The 20231-nt window shown below is 52.4% G+C and overlaps 1 protein-coding gene across 4 annotated transcripts in view; it reads right to left on the bottom strand.

Moving 5' to 3' along the window:
* Sirpa (signal regulatory protein alpha) overlaps positions 1 to 17580 on the bottom strand; it is a 38177-nt gene extending 20597 nt beyond the window's left edge. For 2 of the 4 annotated variants that reach the window (XM_038329591.1, XM_038329590.1), the window contains exons 1-2: positions 16653 to 17145; positions 312 to 665 (exon numbers count right to left, since the gene is read on the bottom strand). In XM_038329591.1, coding sequence (XP_038185519.1) covers positions 312 to 665; positions 16653 to 16734 — 436 coding nt within the window. In that variant the 5' untranslated portion in view covers positions 16735 to 17145. Of the gene's footprint in view, positions 1 to 311; positions 666 to 16652; positions 17146 to 17268; positions 17396 to 17450 lie in introns of those variants that run through there. The other 2 variants (XM_038329588.1, XM_038329589.1) reach the window with 2 other exon arrangements.
* Positions 17581 to 20231: the final 2651 nt, after the last annotated feature.

Raw genomic sequence — 20231 nt, forward strand, 5'->3', positions numbered from 1 at the left:
CAAGGAGCCTGGCCGGGATCTGTATTCTGGTCTGCCTCTGGCACTCACTGGTAGCATAACCCATGTGGAAGGGAAAATGAGGGGTGTGAGACAGGCAGACGAGGGGTGCAGATGTCCTCTTACTTGCTGGCACTGAGCCTTGAGCAAACAACTGGCCTTGGCTTCCCTGATCTGCTCAAGGCTGAGGTCAGATCGTGACCACGCTCTCCCATAGCACCTGCTGTGAGCCACACTCACAGGACGGACGGGGGATGCTGTTCTCTGACCTGTTGCTACACATCAGGGGATGAAGAAGGCACAGGCTTACTTACCAAGCACATATACCACTGTTCCCCCTCCAGAGAGAAATTCCTTGTCAGACTCTGCCTCCTTCTGGAACTTCACACAGTAGTAGGTGCCGGCGTCTGCTGGGGTGACGTTACTGATGCGGATGGAAAAGTCAAAGTTGTCTCTCTTGGTTGCATCTGTAACATTTGTAACTCGAGGAAACTTTTCTCCTCTGAAATTGTAGATTAGTTGTCGGCTTTGTCCTGTTCCTCTGAACCACAAAATGGGTCCCAAGGGTTTCAGGGAGGTCACAGTGCAGTTCAGAATGGTCGCATCCCCAGCAGCAACAGACACTGACTTCTCAGGCTGAATCACCTTCAGGTTTTCCCCTGCAGCTCCTGAAAAGACAGATGGCAGCTATGATTCACCTTAAAGGATCCTGCAAGTTCAAGTTCATCAGTGATTTCCACTGAGCCCACACAATGGTATTGAGTTCAGCACACTGCATATGGTAACATGTTTAATCCACATGTGGGCCTGGAACTCAAGGTTAATAAGCAGGAAAACAAGGCACAGAGTGCTAAGTCATCTAGCTTAGAGTAGTAGAGGTCCCAAGCCCTTTGTGGAGGTGTCATGTCTGAGCTGGACTCTGGAATTTAAATCTGAGTTTGCCAGTTAGAACGGGAACCTAGATTCCCCACCGAGGAAACAAAACTCAGCAGAAATGCAGAAATAAGAGACCTCAATATATGTGGTACTTTTCAAAGAGGTAGAGTCTACGCAGGAAAACAAGTTCTGGTAGAGAAGTTGCTCTCAGCAGTGATAGGAGAGCTGAGAACCCGGGCCCTTGGCGTGGCTCTGTAGCATGGGGCTACATCACTGGGGGCCATCAGTGCATCCTAAGAGAAGGCCAGGCGCTCACTCACTGCCAAGAGCTCCAGGGACGTGAGTGTGGCTTCAGCTTGGGCTTTTTATGGTCCCTAGCCTTCACTTCTTCATCTGTAAAATGTTACCATGAGCCCATCTTGATGCACTTCTGATAGGAACAATCTGAGGCCAGTGAGCATGTTAAAGACAGCATGTGGGGGCTGCGGGGTCAGCTCAGTGGATAAAGTCCTTGCCATCCAAGCACAGTGGCCAACTACCTCCCTGAACCATGGTTTGCTGAACCTATGGGACACGAGCATTTGGACACACAGACGTCAGAGACTCAGTGACCCGGAGAGGAAGACAGGATGAGGACAGGAGAGAGAGGATGACAACAGCAGGAGTGGCAGGACAGGAACTGAGTCAGGTGATCTTGGTACCCAGCTGGACTCTCTACTGGCTTCTATTGTGATCCTGTCTATCAGACAGCACTGCAGCGGAATCCTTGGGCAGCCTCTCTTACTGGCTGGGTAAGAGACACTGTGTGTTTGCCCACCAGTCCGTGGCCTGATATTACTGCACTGACAAGGGGAGAGAGCCCAAGAAAAGAGAGGTTCATGGATCAGTTCTGCTCTCACTGCAGGCACTCAGGGCCCTGGGATAGGTCCGTCATCAGTTGCTCAGTGTCCTGCTTCGTCCTCTTCCCCAGCCCGGGCTCCCCTTGAGGTTCACTTTTCATGGCAGGTATAAATAGAATCCACAAGTACCAGCCTGGGCACAGACTGATTCTCACACCACAGGGGAAGAGAGAACTGTAGAAAGCAGGGACTCAGGCAGCATCAGCGAGCCTAGGAGCGGTAGGGCTGGTGGCCAGGCAAGTGACAGACACAAGGCGGAAACAAGCTTGAAGAGACAGGAAAGACGTCAATGACATCAGCAGCTACTGCCAATAGCAGGGAGCCATGAACGTTCCAGTGGGTCTACAGTTAACTAGGGGAGACTGGTCGAACTGGAACCACCACGTGCATGAAGACAGGCCTGGGCAAGAACAGGCCCTCTTTGCCAGCTCAGTATTCATGAGTGGACTCCCATTCAATCAGACATAAGCAGGGAACTGTACCTGCCCTCTGCTTCGTCATTATTCCAGAGTTATAGATAAACTCCGGCCGTACACGTGCTGGTTAAATCCTAGTTCTGAGCCTATCATCACACTGCTGTATTCTTTATATATCTAAACGGCTGTTGACTGTTTCCCCACCACTAGGATGGCAGATCTACGGGGAAGTACTGTCTAGCCTCCTGCCTGGTATATACTGTGTCCTCAATAGCAAAAGGACCAGGAGACAAATGGATCTCTGTGATTTCCAGCCCAGCCAGGGAGACCCGGTCCCCCCAAACACATATCTGCTGAAGGAACACACTGATGAACTGAGAAAGTAGAGGTTTTATTTGCTCTGTGACCCTGGCAAAGCCCCGAGCCTCTTCCTTCATCTGTTCCGTGGATGCGGATGCTCCGTTATCATTATCCTCATCCCCAACAGAGCACAGAACTGAGTAAGCGGTTGGTGAGGGAGCTATGCTCAGGGCGAACGACAAGTTGGAGCAGGGCTATTCTTGTGGTGCAGCCAGAGGCCTGTAATCACACCCCAGGCAGGTGACAATAAAATCTGGGGCTGGGGAGAGCTGGCTCCTCCCCTCAGCCCCCTCTTTCTTTAGCTCCTCTGGAGCTCTCGACCAACTGCAAGCAGATTTCCGCAGCTTAATTAATTAGCTAGTGTTTCTAAAGCATTTGAAGAATTTTAAAAGTGTGATGTAAGTGCCAAACATTATTTTAATCTCTCTGTGTATTTTCCAACAGGGTTTTTTCTGTTGTTTTTTTTAAATTTTATTTTATTTTTGCTTGCTTGCTTTTCTTTCACTCTGCAGGTTCTGTTCTGATAACTGCGTTTGTTAAAACACACTCCTGAGGGCTGGGCCTGGGGTCATCAGGCTGACATTGCCAATGAAACCATTTCCTGCTCTCTCTGGCCTGGGCAGAGAGCAGCACCACCATGCTGGGGCCTAAACCAGACATCATCCCTGTCGGTGTCACACACTGCTGGTGGCGGTGGGGAGCAGTTGGCAGGGTGGACAGCAGGGTGGACCGCAGGGTGGGCAGCAGGGTGGACCAGCAGGGTGGACCAGCAGGGTGGACGGCAGGGTGGACTACAGGGTGGACCGCAGGGTAGACCGCAGGGTGGACCGCAGGGTGGACAGCAGGGTGGACAGCAGGGTGGACCAGCAGCGTGACCGTGCTCATCAGTGTGTGCTAGGCACTTCCTTGAGGACCCAATCACAGACACCTGTAGGCCTCCCCATAAAGACCATGAAGATATGGGGAAACAACCCAAAGGATAAGGGACAGGAACGAGAAAGTGGATGCAGCTTACCCACACGTGAATTATAGGCAGTCATAGCAAACTGTGATAATGTAACATTTTCCGTGACACAGTTTAAAATAACAGGGTGGCTACGCAAAAACAAACAAACAACATCGAGGCCAGCCTGGTCTACAAGAGCTAGTTCCAGGACAGGCTCCAAAACTTCAGGGAAACCCTGTCTCGAAAAAAGCAAAAAAAAAACAAACAAACAAACAAAAAAAAACCAAAAAAAAAAAAAAAACAGCAAAAACAAACCGCCAAACTTTTGCAAAGTATTTAAAAGAAACAAAAAGTCTAAAAACCAAACAATATCGGGGCTAGAGAGACAGATCGGAGGTTGAGCAGGTTCTGATGTTTCAGAGGACCTGGATTTGGTTCCCAGCACCCACACGGAGGCTCACAATCCCCTGTAACTCCAGAGGGATCCGATGCCTCCTTCTGGGACTTGCAATCACATTCACATACCCTCCCCTCACACACACATCGCTTAAAATGAAATAAATCGTTTGAAAAGTCTCACATAATACCATCAACAATCATTGCTGCCAACAGTTTGACGAGCTGTAGTGAAAATCAGCAAATAAAAGCGCCATGAAATCCTACCTTCCGAAAACCAAGAGCTGGGCAAACACTGAGCTCGCTTAGGCATCATGAGGGCAATGGGAACCGGAGGATATTGTATCCAAGGAAAGGAGACCTCTGATCCCACTGTGGAGCCATCTGATGGCTAAATCCACGGCCATGAAAGGCTGTATACGAGCACAACAAAATATGCTGACTGTCAGGGCTATCGAGTGACATTTGGCTTGATCCTAAATCTTGAGTTTCAAGGGAAAACAGGTTATTAAAAGAGTGAAGGGCTGTCAGAGATTCCTTCTGAGTGGCAGTTTCCATGGGGTTTGCTTCTGTTTTGGGCCTTTTTGTGCTCCTATGTGAAATAGTCTAAGGAAACCTGTATTTTCGGTGTGGCCGTGGTTCTGTGGAGTGTCACCATTCATGAGGAAACCCAAGGAGCTATCGAAATTTAGAATTGTCTTTGGACTGTGGACCTAAAACTGATAAAGCTGCCTCTGGGGTTTAAATTTCTACCTGGGATATTTTTCTGGATGAACATTTAGGAACGCATACAGCTGTGTGAGGTATAACTCTGTGGAAGGGCACTTGCCTACATGCATGAGGCCCAGCACTGGCCCCACAATACCACAGGAATGCATACAGGGTCTCCCTGTGTTTGAAGAAAGCTATACTTTTAACATGCATGTTCCACACGTGTCTGCTGTTTGAATGAGCTTCTATTTCACAATTGGGTCCATTTTGCTTACTGCTGTGTCTCCGACTCCTGACACTTGTACCTGTGACAGAGCACATGCTCAGCACACATCTGTGGTGGACTGAGAAGCCACATTGTCTGGAGGAAGAGGCCTGGATCAGTAAAATCAGCACCTCTGTGTGCTAGGGCTAGTTCCATGTGGGAGTGGGGGAGGGTGGGGAATACCGCTTTCCTACCGCTTAACAGTAAGTTCTACATTCGATACATTAGTTTTTCTTTCTGTAGCTAATGTTTAATGCTCTGGGAAAAGATACAAAAACACACGAGTGTGTTTCTAGGGAGGGGTAACTGCCCTGTGAGCTTGTTGCCGTGGAAGGCAGTGATGAATCATGGGATCCTCATGGACTGAGGGCTGCGTGCTGTCTCTGGCACACTAATTATGAAGTCAGATTTTGAGGAAGTCATGTAAGTGACTTCTACGTTCAGAAGAACTCCGATCCATAGGAAAAACAGCTCCCGATGGCTACTCTGATTACACCGTCTACCCCACCTCACCCCCAGTGATCACTGCCCCATCACCTGGAATCTTTTTTTTTCTTCTATTGGCCAAAATGGCAAATGCTTAACCAGTATGCTGAGTGTTCTGCAGTAAGGCAGGGCTGAGAACAGACTGGTGGGCTTAGAAACACATACTCCACTTTAAAACACAGTAATATTCGCACGCAGCTTTGAAGATGAAGAAAAATGGCTTCGTAAGAAGTGAATAAAAGAAACTGTGCTCTTTCTAACGAGGAAACCACACCAATGTAGAAGTGAAGCTAAGTTGGAGGGAGGGGCCTAGCCACCCTGGGATGCAAGTTCCCCAAAGCCTCATCCCTGGAAGGCTCCACAGCCACAGCCCAGAGCTCCAGGTGCCAAGAAGCCCAGCACCCCTAACCCTCAGCACACAGCAGGACACCCCGTCACCAGCACACTAGGACTTCACGCTGGTCCACCTTCACTATTTACTCGGCTAGATTCAGAATGGATTAGGAGAGTCGGAAGGCAGACCGCCAGATGCGTTTGTGAGGACATTTCCAGGCAGGATTCACTGAGCAGCAAGACTAACCCAGGGTGTGGGTGGACTACGTCACGGGGTAGAAACTCCAAAGGAATGAAGTGGGAGTGGGGGTGGGGTGGGGACAGACCCAGGCAGGAGCCAGCATCCCTTTGCTTCTGTCTACCAACACACCAGTTCCTCCGTCACACACACCGGCTGCCGAAAAGCTCTGCCAAGCGCACGGGGCCACGTGACCATGGACCCAATTCTTTGGCACCATTGGTTAAAATAACTCTTCCTCCTTTATGTTGTTCTCGGATATTCTGCAGTGCAAACTCAATCAGCACACACATCATCGGTGCTATTGCCCATACCTTCCGGTTGTGACTTGGTGGCTGGGTAGAAAAGCCCATTGTGCCAGTACTTGTACAATGAGATATGAAGGGGGGAGAGGAATGCTTCACAGCATGTAAAGTCCTGAATTTAACGCCCAACACCACACACAGACACACAACATGTGAACACAAGCATGCTGAGTGTCTATAAGAGTACGTATAGGCTGAGGGCAGATGCATGTGTGAACACACATAAGTGTGCAGAGCACAAACATCTACATATTTACTGGGTGGGTATATAGGGTTCTGGGGAGAAACACAGCAGGGTGCCATATGCGAAAATTTGATTATGTGTGCAGAGACTTTGGGGAGTGCACCACTGGAGGGTGTTCAGAAGGAGTGGGGTGAGCGAGTCGATAATGGGGCGACTGTCTGGACTGTGCTGCCTGTGGGGGAATGTATGCGGGTGAATGAGTATGTACATGGGGAAGGTAACCTCAAGAACATGTATGTATGGTGTGTACACAGAGGTGTGTGTGTGTGTATTCATGTGTATGCAGAGGTGGGCACGTGTGCAGGTTAGAGTGTGTGTGCACTATACATAAGCAGGGAGGCACATAGGGTCGCTGTTTATGAACATGCTGTGTACCCATGTACTCATGTTTACCAGTGTGGCCAGATGGGAACATGCCTGACTCAGAAGTTGTGAAATAAGATTCTGCACAGAGCACAGTCAGAGGAGGGAGGGACAGGAGGGGGACTGTCATCATCACCATCAACTCCCAGCGGGCAAAGCCTGCACGGTGCTAACCCTGTGTTCCTGCCCTGGCGAGGCGGTACTAACTTCCCAAGACCGCTTGCGCTCTGTGCTGGCCCCAGAATAGAGGCAAGAGATCCCTGACACTGGATTCTAGAGGGGGATGCCCCAGTGTACAGTTGCATGGACTCTGTGGTTCCCAAGTTGGGAGCTTAGGGCTCTGACATCTGTGGCTGGTCAGTGGTTTTCCTCCGAATGATTCATCTATTCCCGCCTACAAAGCTTCCTCCACTGGCAGGGCCTGTCCTAGACGCCACAGGAAAATGAGCAAGTTGGGCCTTATCCTTCAATAGCTTACTTTGGGGGCACCCATAAAACAAGTCATAGCTACATATCAGTTACTAAGTATCATGAAAGGAACCTTGGCGGGGGCGGGGCAGGTCTTGGCAAGGGGCTGACTCCAGGAAGACCTCCTGACGGTGGTGGTCCCTGAGCCAGGTCTTGAAGCTGGCAGAGACCAGGCGAAAGCAGGAGAAACCATGAGTAAAGACAAAGAGGTGAGGTGAGGCAAGGGCCTCGCAGGCAGGGACCAGAGCAGAGTCTGTGGAAATTCAGCAACAAACTGGGATGGGGCTGGCCTAGAGCTGGGCCAACCTAGTATTTGGGAGACTAGCTTCCAATGCACATTTGGGGGGCAGACCATCCCTGGACCTTCTGCTGACACCGCTGGACAGACCACCAAGTAGACACGTCCAGATGGTGCAGTAGGCGCTACCACCCACCCTAAAGCATCCGAGTCAGAGACAGGAGGCCTGGTCAACAGGAAGAGCCTCCACTTTATCTCCACTGCAGGCAACTCCGAGGGCTGGGCATGGTGCCATGTCCCTGGTGGCTTCTCTGTGAGGCAGTAAACTCCTAAGGTACCCAGACAGTGCCGAGCTCTGGCTTGGGGTTAGAGGCCTGCATGTCTTATCCCCAGAGGGGTGACTTGGCAAAGCAGCTCCCTCATCTGTAAGCAGGGATCCAGCCCTGCCCCTACTTGAAAACATATGTTCAGCGGTGGAGAGCTCCGTGGAGAGCCACGTGGCCTCTCATTCCTCTCTCCCAGGCTGCACACTCCACCCATTAGAGAATCCTACTGGCTTGAATCCCAAGCTATGGATGAACTCCATCTCCCTATCCGGCTCCCCCCTCCACTGCACTCCGCCCCAGTGGCCTCCCTGACTCCACCTCATCTCTCCACAAGCCATGCTCCCTCGTAGTCAAGGCTTGAACCAGGGGCATCTCCCCTCTGTTCTTTGCTGAGGCCCCCAACTACACCGAGACCCAGGATCCTTACAGTGCCCCCCCAACAGGATCCTGTGTCCTTGCTTTCTTACAATCATATCAGATTCCCTGACCACGCCAGAGCCTCGGCATGTGCCATCCCATCTGCCCATTGATCCATTCCTTAGATGTTCACATACATGGCATGTCCCCTCACGCAAGTCTATGTTCCAGATAGAACATTCCCTGCCACCTGCATGAAACGGTACGCCCCACGCTTTGCTCTGTTTGAGTTTTCCATGTATCACCTACTGCGTAACACACTGCACCTTGGACTGACTCGTAAGCACTCTGAGAACAGGGCCCCGGTTTCACTCCTCGGGTTGAGAGCAGCAGCCGGCGTTTGCTAAAAGTTATGTTTTGGTTTGGATTCTCATCCTCCTCCCAGTGAGAGTCCAGTTAGCATCCTAAGCACTGTGGACCTCTGGCTTCGCTGTCAAAGGAGGACGGTGTTGCTATTAGGTTTACGCCACAGGTGGAAGGGGCCAGCACACTTAAGGAGCTCAGCGCCGGACCCAGGTGGGCAAGTGCTCAGTGCAGGCAGCGACTCCCGTGTGTGTGTGTGTGTGTGTGTGTGTGTGTGTGTGTTTAAAGGAGGAGAAAGCAGACGGCTGTGTCCTTCAGCTGGAGGGGCTTCGGGGTCTCTCTGTCCTAAAATACACAAAACCACCCTGCGCAGACTGACACGGGCCAGTGGCTTGATGAGCAGCAGCCGGGTCAGACAGACCCTGAAGGTGACAAAGCCATGCTTGTGGCCTGGCCACGTTTGCCCAATGGCTGGGAAAAAAGAAAAGAAAAAAAAAACCACAAAAACTGCAAACATATGTGTACTGCGAATGCCCTTTGAACTGTAATGGACCTCTGGGGACCAGAAGTTGCTGAGAGAGGTTGAAGTCATTACTGTCACAGTCACTGGAGTGGTGTCTCAGAAACCTAAGAGCCTTCTTCCCTCCCGGAAGTGAGGGTGGAGGTTAGGAACCCGTTGGCTGCCTCCCAACTTCCAGTCCTGACTTACTCTGGAAGAAGCACCATGCTGCCCAGCAATGTCCATTGCCTCCTAGGGCAATGGACAGACCAGACAGCCCCATTAAGGCGACAGCTGCTGCTACCAGCCCTTCCTCCAAATGAGGCCTGGAGCCCTCAAGCCCGAGACCTGGCACCACCCTATGAGGGTGCTTCTCTCAAGATGGGGCCTCCCGCTCAGGGTTCTACATCCTTAGGCTGTTACGGGTCTGTATGCATTCTCCTGGTCAGGCATAAGGCTTTACTAAAGGCAACAACACCTATTAAACATCATCCACCACGGTTACCGTGCCCCAAGCCAGCGGAAGACAGTCTCCGGGTGGGCTCTCTCCCCAGCTAAGCTGACGTGATTCACTGATTCCTTTCGTAGAGCTTTTCCAGCTCAGCTATTAGTTCCCTTAACCCTTCACGGCCTCTGTGCAGGCAAGAACGGTGAGAATGGGTTCCAGATTGCAGATGGGGGAGCCAGGGTGCACAGAGCAGAAAGAAGACGGGTATCCCAGTGCCAGCCAGGAATGTGAGCGCACAGAGGATGCCTGCCGTATGGTCTCTTGTGCCAAAGAAGCCGGCCAGGGTACCACAGCTGGAGAGACCTGTTGAAGCCTCCCTTTTAGAAGGAAAATTCAGTGAGGTTGGGGACTCTATCTGCCCTCTGGAGTCCACATAGGGTAAGGCTAGGACATACAGGACCATAAAGACTCCTAAAGACCACCAACGCCGAACAGAACAGAGCAGGCCTCATGTATGAAGCCTCTGCAGGGACCTGACAGGACAGGACCACCACCGTCTGACTCTGGAGTACCATGGGGTCAAGGCCACAGGGTGGTTGGGGGGGCCTCACTCACACCTCCCTGGATGTCTTCACCGTCTCTCACCACACTGCCTAAGTGGATGCCTAGGCGGAGTCACAGAGGTGGGGTCCTCCTCACAACGCCTGGCCCAGACCACACAGCACTTCCCACGCCAGCATCAGCACCTATGAGGTGACTATCACCATGGAGTCTGAAGCGGGAGGGCGTGTACAGTGGGATTTACACACCCATGCTGGGGCTGCTCCGCTGCCTCCGTATCAGGCACTGGCGTGTGCTTCCTGGGATTGCAGCGCATTGGGAGAGATTTGTAGCATAGTCATGGCCTGCGCCCTGGAGGAGGACTTTGTGGCATCTGGGGAAGCAGTCTCTGCCCATGCAACCTCATGGCTCGCAGGCCTTCTCTTTAAAAAGGGGGTTTTCATATGCATGTTGTTCCTCTAGTCCACTAACGTAGGCTGACCCACCCACTGTGGGCCAGGACCTGGGCTAAGGTCCCCGTAGGCCCGGCGTCACCGTCTCTCCCCTCACATAGCCTGTATCCTAGCTGGGGAGACTGGGCTGAAAGAAACAAACAAGAAACAAGCAAGCATAGATAGAAACGGCTGGCGACAACCTATCATTTGTTTACTCGGGTTTGTTTTTGCTCTCTCATTAGAATGCCAGCTCATGAGAGGAGGGGATGTGTCTACCTTATTCACAGCCAAAGCTCCAGGGACCTGAACCTGAAGCAGCTGCTCAGTCCAGTGGCACCTAGCACATGCTCAAAAACACTACACAACTATAACTGAAATTACCCTGATGTGGACAGCACAGCAATCAAGAGTAAGCAGAACCCAAAAGTAAGCTTGGGTTCTAGCTGGCTGAGTGGCTTGAAAGGAGTCTTGGTTGGCTTCTGGGAGCCTCGGTCTCTTTATCTATTAAGTGGGTAAAATCCATACTTTTCGTTCTCTGTGAAGATCGGAAAACAGCGCAAAGGAAGACATGTAATCTGAGCATCCATGAGGAATGGCTGTGTCCGATGTGCTGTGCAAGACTCCTTGTGCCTGTTCACATGACCCAGGAAAGCAAGGAGAAACCAGAAAGACAGAAAGTCGTTTGGTATTGAAGCTGGGCCATTTTATCATTTCTTCTTATTCTGCACATGTCTGAAGTTTCCCCCCAAAATGGAAGAATATGGGAAGACAACATGTGTTTTGTGCCAGGGACAGGTACACTGAGTATTCTCTGCCACCTTATGCTTCTGTTTCTGGAAGGTATGGCTGGCTGGCTTGGAGAATGGGGCAATGTCTGTATGGGCTGGTATGGCCATCATCTATTCTAGCCACTTTCCCCAGCAGCTGCTCACTCCAGTGTCCCATCTCCTCCGACCCCAGCACCGCATGTCCTCGGCTACTAAACTGAGCTGAAGCTTCAGAGCCCCAAATGGATGTGCCAGGAAATCCTTCTGGCACTGAGGATCTACTTCTGCCTCTGCTGTTCCACATCTTCCTGGACCAAAAGCTTGGCAAGGCACTTGACAGGGAAGACCCATCCTGCCAGGGTTCCAGGAACCCCGTATGAACAGGAAAACGGCATCGGCCATCATAATAGACCTCCGTCTCCAGCATGTGGGTGGGAGCACATTTTGAAAACATCTGCTGTCCTCATCTCCTGGAGGATACACTGATCGATAAAACTGTATGAGCTCTCTCAAGAGAGCAGGGTGCCGGAAGCCCTGGTCATTGGCCTCCCTACTTGTCAAACAAAGCAAGGAGATGTCTAAAGCCTGGTGGAGCCCAGGCTTTGAAGCCCAGGCTGATTGATCTGGGTGGCCATCCGATGCAGACACCTTGCCGAGCCATCATCCCCTCGCTGGTCAAGTGGGCTAGATGATCAATCATCAATGGTGCCTCCCCCGGGGTAGCTCTGAGACCCACTAGCATCACACACAGTAGCACGGAGGCCAGGATTATGATGATTATTTTTAGCATTTTCTCACAGAATCCAGGATCTTGCCAGGACTCTGGCTTTCACAGTGGAAATGCCCAGCCCCGTTTTAAAAAGTGTTGGCTTGTGTCGTAGGAGGCCTGGCATCTCCCTCCTGGGCCTGGCCTGAACTGACTGTATCTGGAGACCCGTGCTAAGCTCAGTCGGCCCTCTATCCCACTGCACGGGGAGCAGCTCCCAGCCCCTCCAGCTTTCCAGGGTTGGGAAGCCACAATTCCAGACACTGAGTCCAGAGGGAGACACCTAGAGTCAGGTTGGGTCCAGAGTTCATTGGCACTAACAAGGCAATTAGATCACAGTGCTGGTTTCCTCACAACCTGTCCATCCCCCGGGAGAAAGCTTCAGGGGAAAAGAGATCACTGAGCCATACTGACATTTACTTACTTGTGGTCCTTGTCTTTTGAGTGCCCACTATGTGCAGGAGCCATGCTAAATGGATTGCTTTATAAAAATTCATCCCAGTGTTATATATGAGCAAGTCAAACAGGAAGAAACATTGGCTGCATTAGAGCTAACAGGTACCAGGATGGGCAAGTCAAAAAGCATAAAGCAGCGATTGCATGATAGCTTACAGACACCAAGCATGCTTCAAGCACCCTCTGAATTTGCATTAATTGACTTATTCCCTGAGAAAGAGCTGTTAATGGCATCCCTCATTTCTAGAGAAAAAAAGGAGACCCAGAGAGAAGTTCAGCAAATTGTTCAAGTAGGTGGCAGGACCAGACCTGACTCCCCGGGGGGTCCTGGCACTGTTGTGTGTACACGGTGGGGCTAATAGGCAGTGAGGCTGCAGAAGCAGATCTGAGAGTTAAACACGCAATACACAGGCACCAAACAAAGAAGATACAGTAAGTAGCCCCAGAGACTAACAGATAAAGTCATGGGAGAGGGTCAGAGGAATCAGCTCCTTGGAGCGGGAGGCATGTAGAGTGAACCTGGGAGGATGAGGGTTAAGACAAAGGGAGGCAAGGATGTGCAGGAAAGGTCATTTCTGATGGAACAGCAGAAGCAAAAGTAGAGAGATAAGAAGCTAGCCAGGCACACGGAATTGTCCAAGAGCGAAACTGGATTAGGTTACACATTAACAGAGATAGTACAAATCAAATGCCTCTTGTCCATGCGGTGGTGGTGGGGTCTCCCATGTGGCATTCCTCTGGCCTTTGGGAGGTGTGTGAGTGGTCATTCAGACTTCAGTCTGCAGTGGAGAAGCCCTGTGAGCTCATAGCATATGAACACGTATGCCTGTTGGAAAACATGTTGGAACTGAGGGCTGGTGGGGGGACACCAGGCCCTGATGTTACTTTTTTATTTTCTTCCAGAAAATTTAGTTCAAAGATGTGGTGGATTTAGTTCGGGAGTGGTGGAGCTGGGGCTTGACATGACGACATGGTCAGAGCAGTCTGCACAGCTGTGCACAGGAGTCTGAGCACAGTTAAGGAGCCCATGATGACAAATAAGAAATAACCTGTCACACGCAAGCACTGCAAGCAGCGAGGGGGTGCATGTGGGAGCCACTCAGCACTTTTAGACTCCCTTCCCTTCGCCCACTGCGCGCCATCTGTTGCAAAGGGCAAGACGCAGGGAGGAGCATTCCAGTGCTGGGTAATCCAGAGCTCACCAGCCCAGATGGGGCCTCTGTTCGGGCCACATCACTCCCGGCTCAGTGGGCTGCAGTGAGACTCAACCAAAAGCCTTTGCTCACAGGAGCCTCCCCATAACCCTCCAGCTAAGCCTCAGGTGGCTCTTCTTACCCCAACAATGTGGACTGCATACTCCCAAGCCATTTATTTATTCCTCTCACCAGAAGCTGAATCCGGAATTCTGGCTCCTTTACCACTTACTCCTGAGACAAGTTTTGGACTCAGTTTTCCTCATCTGTATATCACTGGTAAGAAGAGCCAAATGGCACACTGCTGGTAAATGGGGCTGTGTAGACAAAGTACCAGGCCTGGAACGCAGTGAGCTACGTAATAAACATGGGTTCTCTTCCCTCCCGCAACACACAGTTTGAATCAGGACTTCTTACAGACTGAGTGCAAGCAAAAAAAAAAAAAAAAAAAAAAATCAGCCCATGTGTCCCTATGACATAGGGGCAGGGAAAATTAATGGCCACAAAGTAGCCAGAGAACACCAAGCCTTCAATGAACCTTCCAAAATCCGCAGCTAGCCCCCACTGCGCCCCCTTTTTTTCCTATGAAAGAGGAAGTGAGAACAGCTACAGGGCTTAGGAAAGCACAGAGGAGCCACCAGCATGTTATCATCTACCCAAGGGTCACAAGTTCATTGGAGGGGCCACTGGCCCTCAAAGCTGGAACCTCGACTTCCCTCGGCCACCTCCTACTGGAGCAGAAGAGTCCCAGCCAGGGCCAGGTAAGTATCCTGTAGTCGACTGTAAAGCCTGTCCCCATCTCATTGGCAATGGCAGACTTGGTCCCTACACCGGCTGCAAGAACCCACGGTGGTGACTTCACCGGAGTCTTTTTAGAATTTTCCTTTGGCATCATCTGTGTCAAGCGCAATCTTTAGAAACTTCCTCTCCTGCCTCCCAGAGGCAATAATTCACATGACCAGCTCCCTTCACCCAAGCAGTGATCTTGTGAAGCCCAGCAATCACATGACACCTCCCAGGATGGCAGTTCTGCCGGAGAGAGACAGCAGTCATTCTTCCAAAGCTGTCTTCTCTAAGCTGACATCTGGGTTCCTTGCTCAAACAAATCCATGTTCCTAGAAAACTGGACAACTGCCTTCTACCTGCCTGTCCTTCTAGCTGACTTCTCCTTTGCTGTAAATACCACACCCTGAATAAGGGAAACTGAGTCCAGTAGTGGCTGAAGTCCCCTCCCATAGGAAAGATGTGAGCTTGACGCCCCAGTGGACTAAGGGTGCAGGTTGCTGGGAGGCTGCAGCTCAATGGCCATACACCCGGTCCCTTCCTCACTGAGAATCTCATTCTCACCTCCCAAGACTTAACACTATGAAGTTAACCTATGGCCCTCCACCGCTCCCACTTTTTCAGGTTACTGATGCTGAATGGGTTGGAACTAGAGGTCCAGCTTTACTATTTTATAGATAGTTTTTAAAAGTCAGGGTGGGAAGAGGGGATAGATATGCTCCTAAGAAAGGTGCTGTCATTCCCCAGCCAGAGCCCAGAAAGGACAGGCTGCTGGGTTGAACACTTGTCAGTCACTACCCATTTGCCAGGGACTGAACCATAGGGGCCTGGTCAGAAAGAGGTTTAGGGTAAGCATTTAGATATTAATCTGGGCCCAGCTTTTTGGACTTCAGAGAGATGCCTGTGGGCTCCCGAATCCTGGAGGATGGCAGGGCAAGGCTAGGACATTGGCAAGGCAGGAGTAAGCAGATCAGACCCCAGCACTACTCAGAGGAGAGAGGCGAAATGCATTAGTTGGCCCTGAAAGGACCCAACAGTGACTGAAAACTATGAATGGGGAGGGGCACTTGGTGGGTTCCCGGGGATCAGGGGAAACCTCCTGGCTGCCTCCCTTACTTCTTCCAGCTTGCCAGTTCTCTCTTCCTTGGGGCTGGCTCTCTCGCCCCTCTTTCTACGCTGCTGCTATCTGATGCCAGGCTCTAGGCAAACGTTGGTGAGGAGGGAACGCCGAGAACATCTTTACCTCCCTGCAAAAGCAGGGTGGTGGTACAGATGCTCATAACACCTATGCTCATAACACCGATCCAAGAAGACACTAAACAAGGCCCCCTTCCCTTCCTCCCCAGCTATGTCTCTGACCTTCCTATCCTTCCTGGAGAGACCCAGGATTTTTGCAAAACCCTTTTAAGATGCAGGACTCCTGAATGGTGACCTCACTCCTTAGCCAACCGGCCTTCAGAGCCCTCCTGCTGGAGACAGCCAGGTGTTTGATGTAGACCAACAAAGAAGACAAGCTCAGAGCCACAGGTACATGCGGGAACTGCAGGAGCTTCTGGAAGCCTGCCTAAGGAAGGCAGGAGGGTAGCGGGAGGAGATCATCCAGGGAGAGGCTGTGACACCACAGGTAAACCCACTGTGTCTCCCAAGGGTCTGCTGATTACCCAGGCCTCTCTCCCCTCACACACACACCTCCATACAATAACAGGCTTGCTCTGGTACTAGGGAGAGAGCTCACTCTTCCCTCATCCCAACAGTCCAGCAGCGCGGGAGGACCTCTGCCCCCCACCCTCTCTCCAATCAAGTCTAGCAAGGGAGCTACTGGGGAAGCCTGACGCCCTACTGCCGAAAGCAATTGCCAGCCTGCCTCCTCATTCGGGTTGGGCAAGGGGTACGGTAAAAACCAACTCATTCCTATACCTTGCTGCTCAGCGCAGGGCTACCCAGTCACAGTCCACAGGGCAGATCAGTAAAAGAAGAGTTCTATTCTGGCTTCTAGCCTTGGCTATGTGACCTTGGGCAAGTGGCTGACCCTCTCTGGGCCTCAATTTTGCATCTGTAACCCCGGTTACAGGCATCCGTCGACATGAGCTGAGCGGCAGTGTGCGGGGCCTGAGCCGCAGCTTGGGGAGGGTGGCAGTGGGGAGCTGAGGGTGCTTACCTGAACAGGAACAGGACACGAAGAGCAGCAGGCAGAGCAGCAGCGGCCCTAGGCGGCCAGGGGCCGGGCCGGCGGGCTCCATGGGCCGCGGCTGCAGAGCAAGGAGGGAGAGCGGCGGTGAGCGCGCTCGGCAGGCGGGCGGGCGGCGCGGGCGAACGACTAAGGCCCCTCCCCCTCCGCTGCCCCCCAGCGCCACCGCCCGGCGGGGTGATCTGACCCCCTCCTACAATGAGACGCCGAGCGGGGAGACTCCGGGAGCGTGACGCCGGGCCAGGCCGGCGGGAAAGGGGAGCGGACCCGAGGGAGCCAGGCGCAGAGCCAGAGGCACGGGGGCGGGGGAGCGGATAGCGAGGGAGAGGGAGAGAGGGGGAGAGGAAGAGGGAGAGGGAGCGGGGACCGAGCACCGAGAGCGAGCGCGAGCAGAGACAGCTCGCAGAGCGAGTGCGGGCTGCGCGGAGCCGTCGCGAGGCCAGCGCGAGGGCGGCCCGGCCGAGCGCCCCCGCCCGGCGCCCGCACCTTCCCGCCCGCGCCCCAGTGCGCCCCGCGAGCTGCGCCGCCCGCCTCGGCTCTGCGCGAGCCCGCTCTGCCCGTGCGGGTCCCCGCCAGCCGCTCGGACCTGCGCCGCCGCGCGCAGGGCTGCCAGGCGGTGGAAGCACCGCTCCCGCTGCCCAGAGGCTGGCCGCGCAGCACTTTGCGCAAACTTGTTTTTCTGAGGTCGGCGCCGCGGGCTGGCTACTCCGTCCTCTTAAGGTGGACTGGGGAAGTGGCGGCCGATTGCCACTGGCCTCGGCCTCTCACCCTGGCCAGTTCTCTCCTCCGGTGGGCAAGAGGCTGCCCGCGACGCGTTGGCCAAGGGTAGAGAACGGAGGAGGCGGGGAGGCTTGCTTTCTGCCCCTCCCCAAGAGGCCCTGTCTATGTGTCCCAAAGCAGAAGGTCGGCCTCCCGGAGGGTGTGGGTCCTAGGAGCCCAAATCTTTCCAAGCTGGCCCGAGGTAAAGCAAAAGCAGGAAGTAAATGCAGGGGGAAGGGGGAGAGGAAGGAGAGAGTGATGGTACAAAAATAGCGTGTGTGTAGGAAGGACTTCAGTGCCTCTTGGTAAAGACGCACTGGGGGAGAGGAGCAGGAAGAAAGGGGTGGCAGCGAAAGGAGAAGGGTAGGGCTGGGCCTTAGGGAGGAGACTGACCAGAGGCCTTCTCATCAGGGAGAATAGATAGAGGTTGAAGAGAGCACAGACAGAACTGTGCTGGGAGAGGTCTGGGCTGCAAAACAGTGACCCTAATGAGGAAGATGGGAGAAAGGAGAACTAATAATCCCAAAGGAGCCTCTGGATGCAAAATGCACCCTAGCTCCGCCTTTTCTTGGGGGAACACCAGAAGAACTCGAGTGGTTGGTCATCTGCAGAAGGCTGGGCACCAAGGTGGAAGAGGCATCTAGACCCTCTACTGATTGGAGAATTTCCAAGTTGAAGGAAGTTCAGAGATAGCCAATTTTGCTTCCTATGATGGCAGTTGAGGGACATAATGAAGCAAAGCGGGCCCTGCTGGCTGGGTCTCTTAATAAAGAAGATGTTGAGGCTCAAACAGGGAGGGTGATTGCCTAAGGCCAGCCCTCTGGCAGAAAGCCCCTTATGCATTGGCACCCCTCTGTCCTCTGCACCTCTGGCCAAAAGCCTGGTTCTATGTTTTTGCTTCCAGAGAGGCAAGCAAGGTGCAGCTGTTGGGCAGAGGGACCAGCATCCAAGATTTAGATCCTTTCTCCCCAGCTCATAAGCTGCAGACTTGGAGAAAGACCTTGTTTCTGTGTCTTGGCTTCCTTTAAGCAGCCTGGCCCGTGTGAGCAGCGACCCAGAACTGCCACTGGGAGGGTTACATGAGTTGATATTTGCACTGCATTTTAAGAAGAGCTTACCATGTACCAAGGGCAAGGACAGTGTTTGAGAAGTGTTTGGCAGCAGTCCTGGCGGGACCACAGGGCAACCCTAGCAGGAAGATCAGTTGTCTATCTTTGGGCCTAGGGGATTACAACAAGAACCCGCCCACAGTCTAGTAGAAGATGCAGGTACATGCAAGCTGAGAGAATGAACAGAGAAGGTCTGGTAAGGAGTGTATGTGTGCACGTGTGCGTTCACTTATTTAGCTAAGGACACCGGTGTGTAGCCAGCATGTCTGGAGAGTAGTCCAGAAGACTAAGAGAATTGACTCTGTGCATGGGAACCGCTCAGGCAGGATCAAGTAGGGACTACCATGTTTGATTTATATGCTCAGGAGGCCACTATACTTGGAATAGAGAGGGCTGGGGGGAGGAGAGTGTGGAGTCAGGGGACTAGGCAAGAAAGAACCTGGTTCTAGCATCCAAAGTAGGCTGCAGGGAGTCTCCAGTTCTTTGGATGATGTCAGGCAGGACCATGGAGGTGTCCAGTAGACTCTCCAAAATCTGCCTGGGGTAGCAGGGGGCTGGAGTCAGAGATGATGTGGCCTCCGGCCCTATGCTGCTGAAACATAGTTCTGGGGCAGGCACACACTCCTAGACACAGAGCTGCCTGGGATTATCAACCGGGGGATTAGGAAGAATAAGCAGCGTTGTACCACCTGCTATTTATATATAGCATCTCTGGCAAAGGCGCTCAGCAGAGCTTCCCAGCTACCCCCTTCACTCTCACATCCAAGTGTGGGGGAGTTGACATTTGTCCACATAAAAGTCACTTGTGCTCACCCGTCATGTACTGTGCATCCACTGAGGTTCGTGGACAAACGTGTAAGTTAAGTGGGCTTCGGTACAACCTTCCTGGGGTCACAGAGATTATGACAGATAATTGATACGGGCCAGTTATCATAGCAGCAGACTGGGTGCTGTAATTCAGATGTTATTCATTCATGCGCTTGCCGGGTGCATTGTCTACTATGTGCTTGATGGTGCGCTGGGGGATAGAGATGTGGCGGTTGGGAGGAACAGACCAGGCACAAGACCGTGTGCTCAGGGAGCTGATGGATTAACCTGTACTGCTTCCCATGTCAGGTCAGCATCCATAGTCCACGGAGGAATACACAGAGAAGGGGCAAGGGTACCCATGAAGAGGGGCAGTGCAGTTCCCAAAGGCAAGATGGGGAGGCTGTGTCTCCTCTCACCCGTGCCCATTTCTTCCCTCTCTCCTGTCCATTCCTGGCAGCCAAACAATCCTTTTCTATGAGGCTGTACAGTAAAGGTTTAATTTCATCCCTTCCCGTGTGTGTGTGTGTGTGTGTGTGTGTGTGTGTGTGTGTTGTGGTGTAGGTGTTGCGGGAGTACCAGAGAGGAGACTTGAATGAGCAGGAGGAGGGGAAGAATCTGGGGACTTCAAAGCTAAGACACAAGGGATTTCACTTAAGTAACAAGGGCTTTTTTCCCCCAGTCCATGCAAAAGGACTAAGAAAGACAACTTTAATATGAACGGCTACGAGTGGCCAGGATGTGAATACAATCTCAGGAGGTTCTGGCCTCTGTAAGAGCAACAAAAGCATCCCCTTGTGCGCCAGGCCCAAAGATCCGTGTTCTCTCATTGAGGCCCCCGCCACCTCTTTGTATCTCTAGATGAAAGGAGCAA

Source organism: Arvicola amphibius, chromosome 5 (assembly GCF_903992535.2).
Source record: "Arvicola amphibius chromosome 5, mArvAmp1.2, whole genome shotgun sequence".
NCBI classification, from domain to species: Eukaryota; Metazoa; Chordata; class Mammalia; order Rodentia; family Cricetidae; genus Arvicola; species Arvicola amphibius.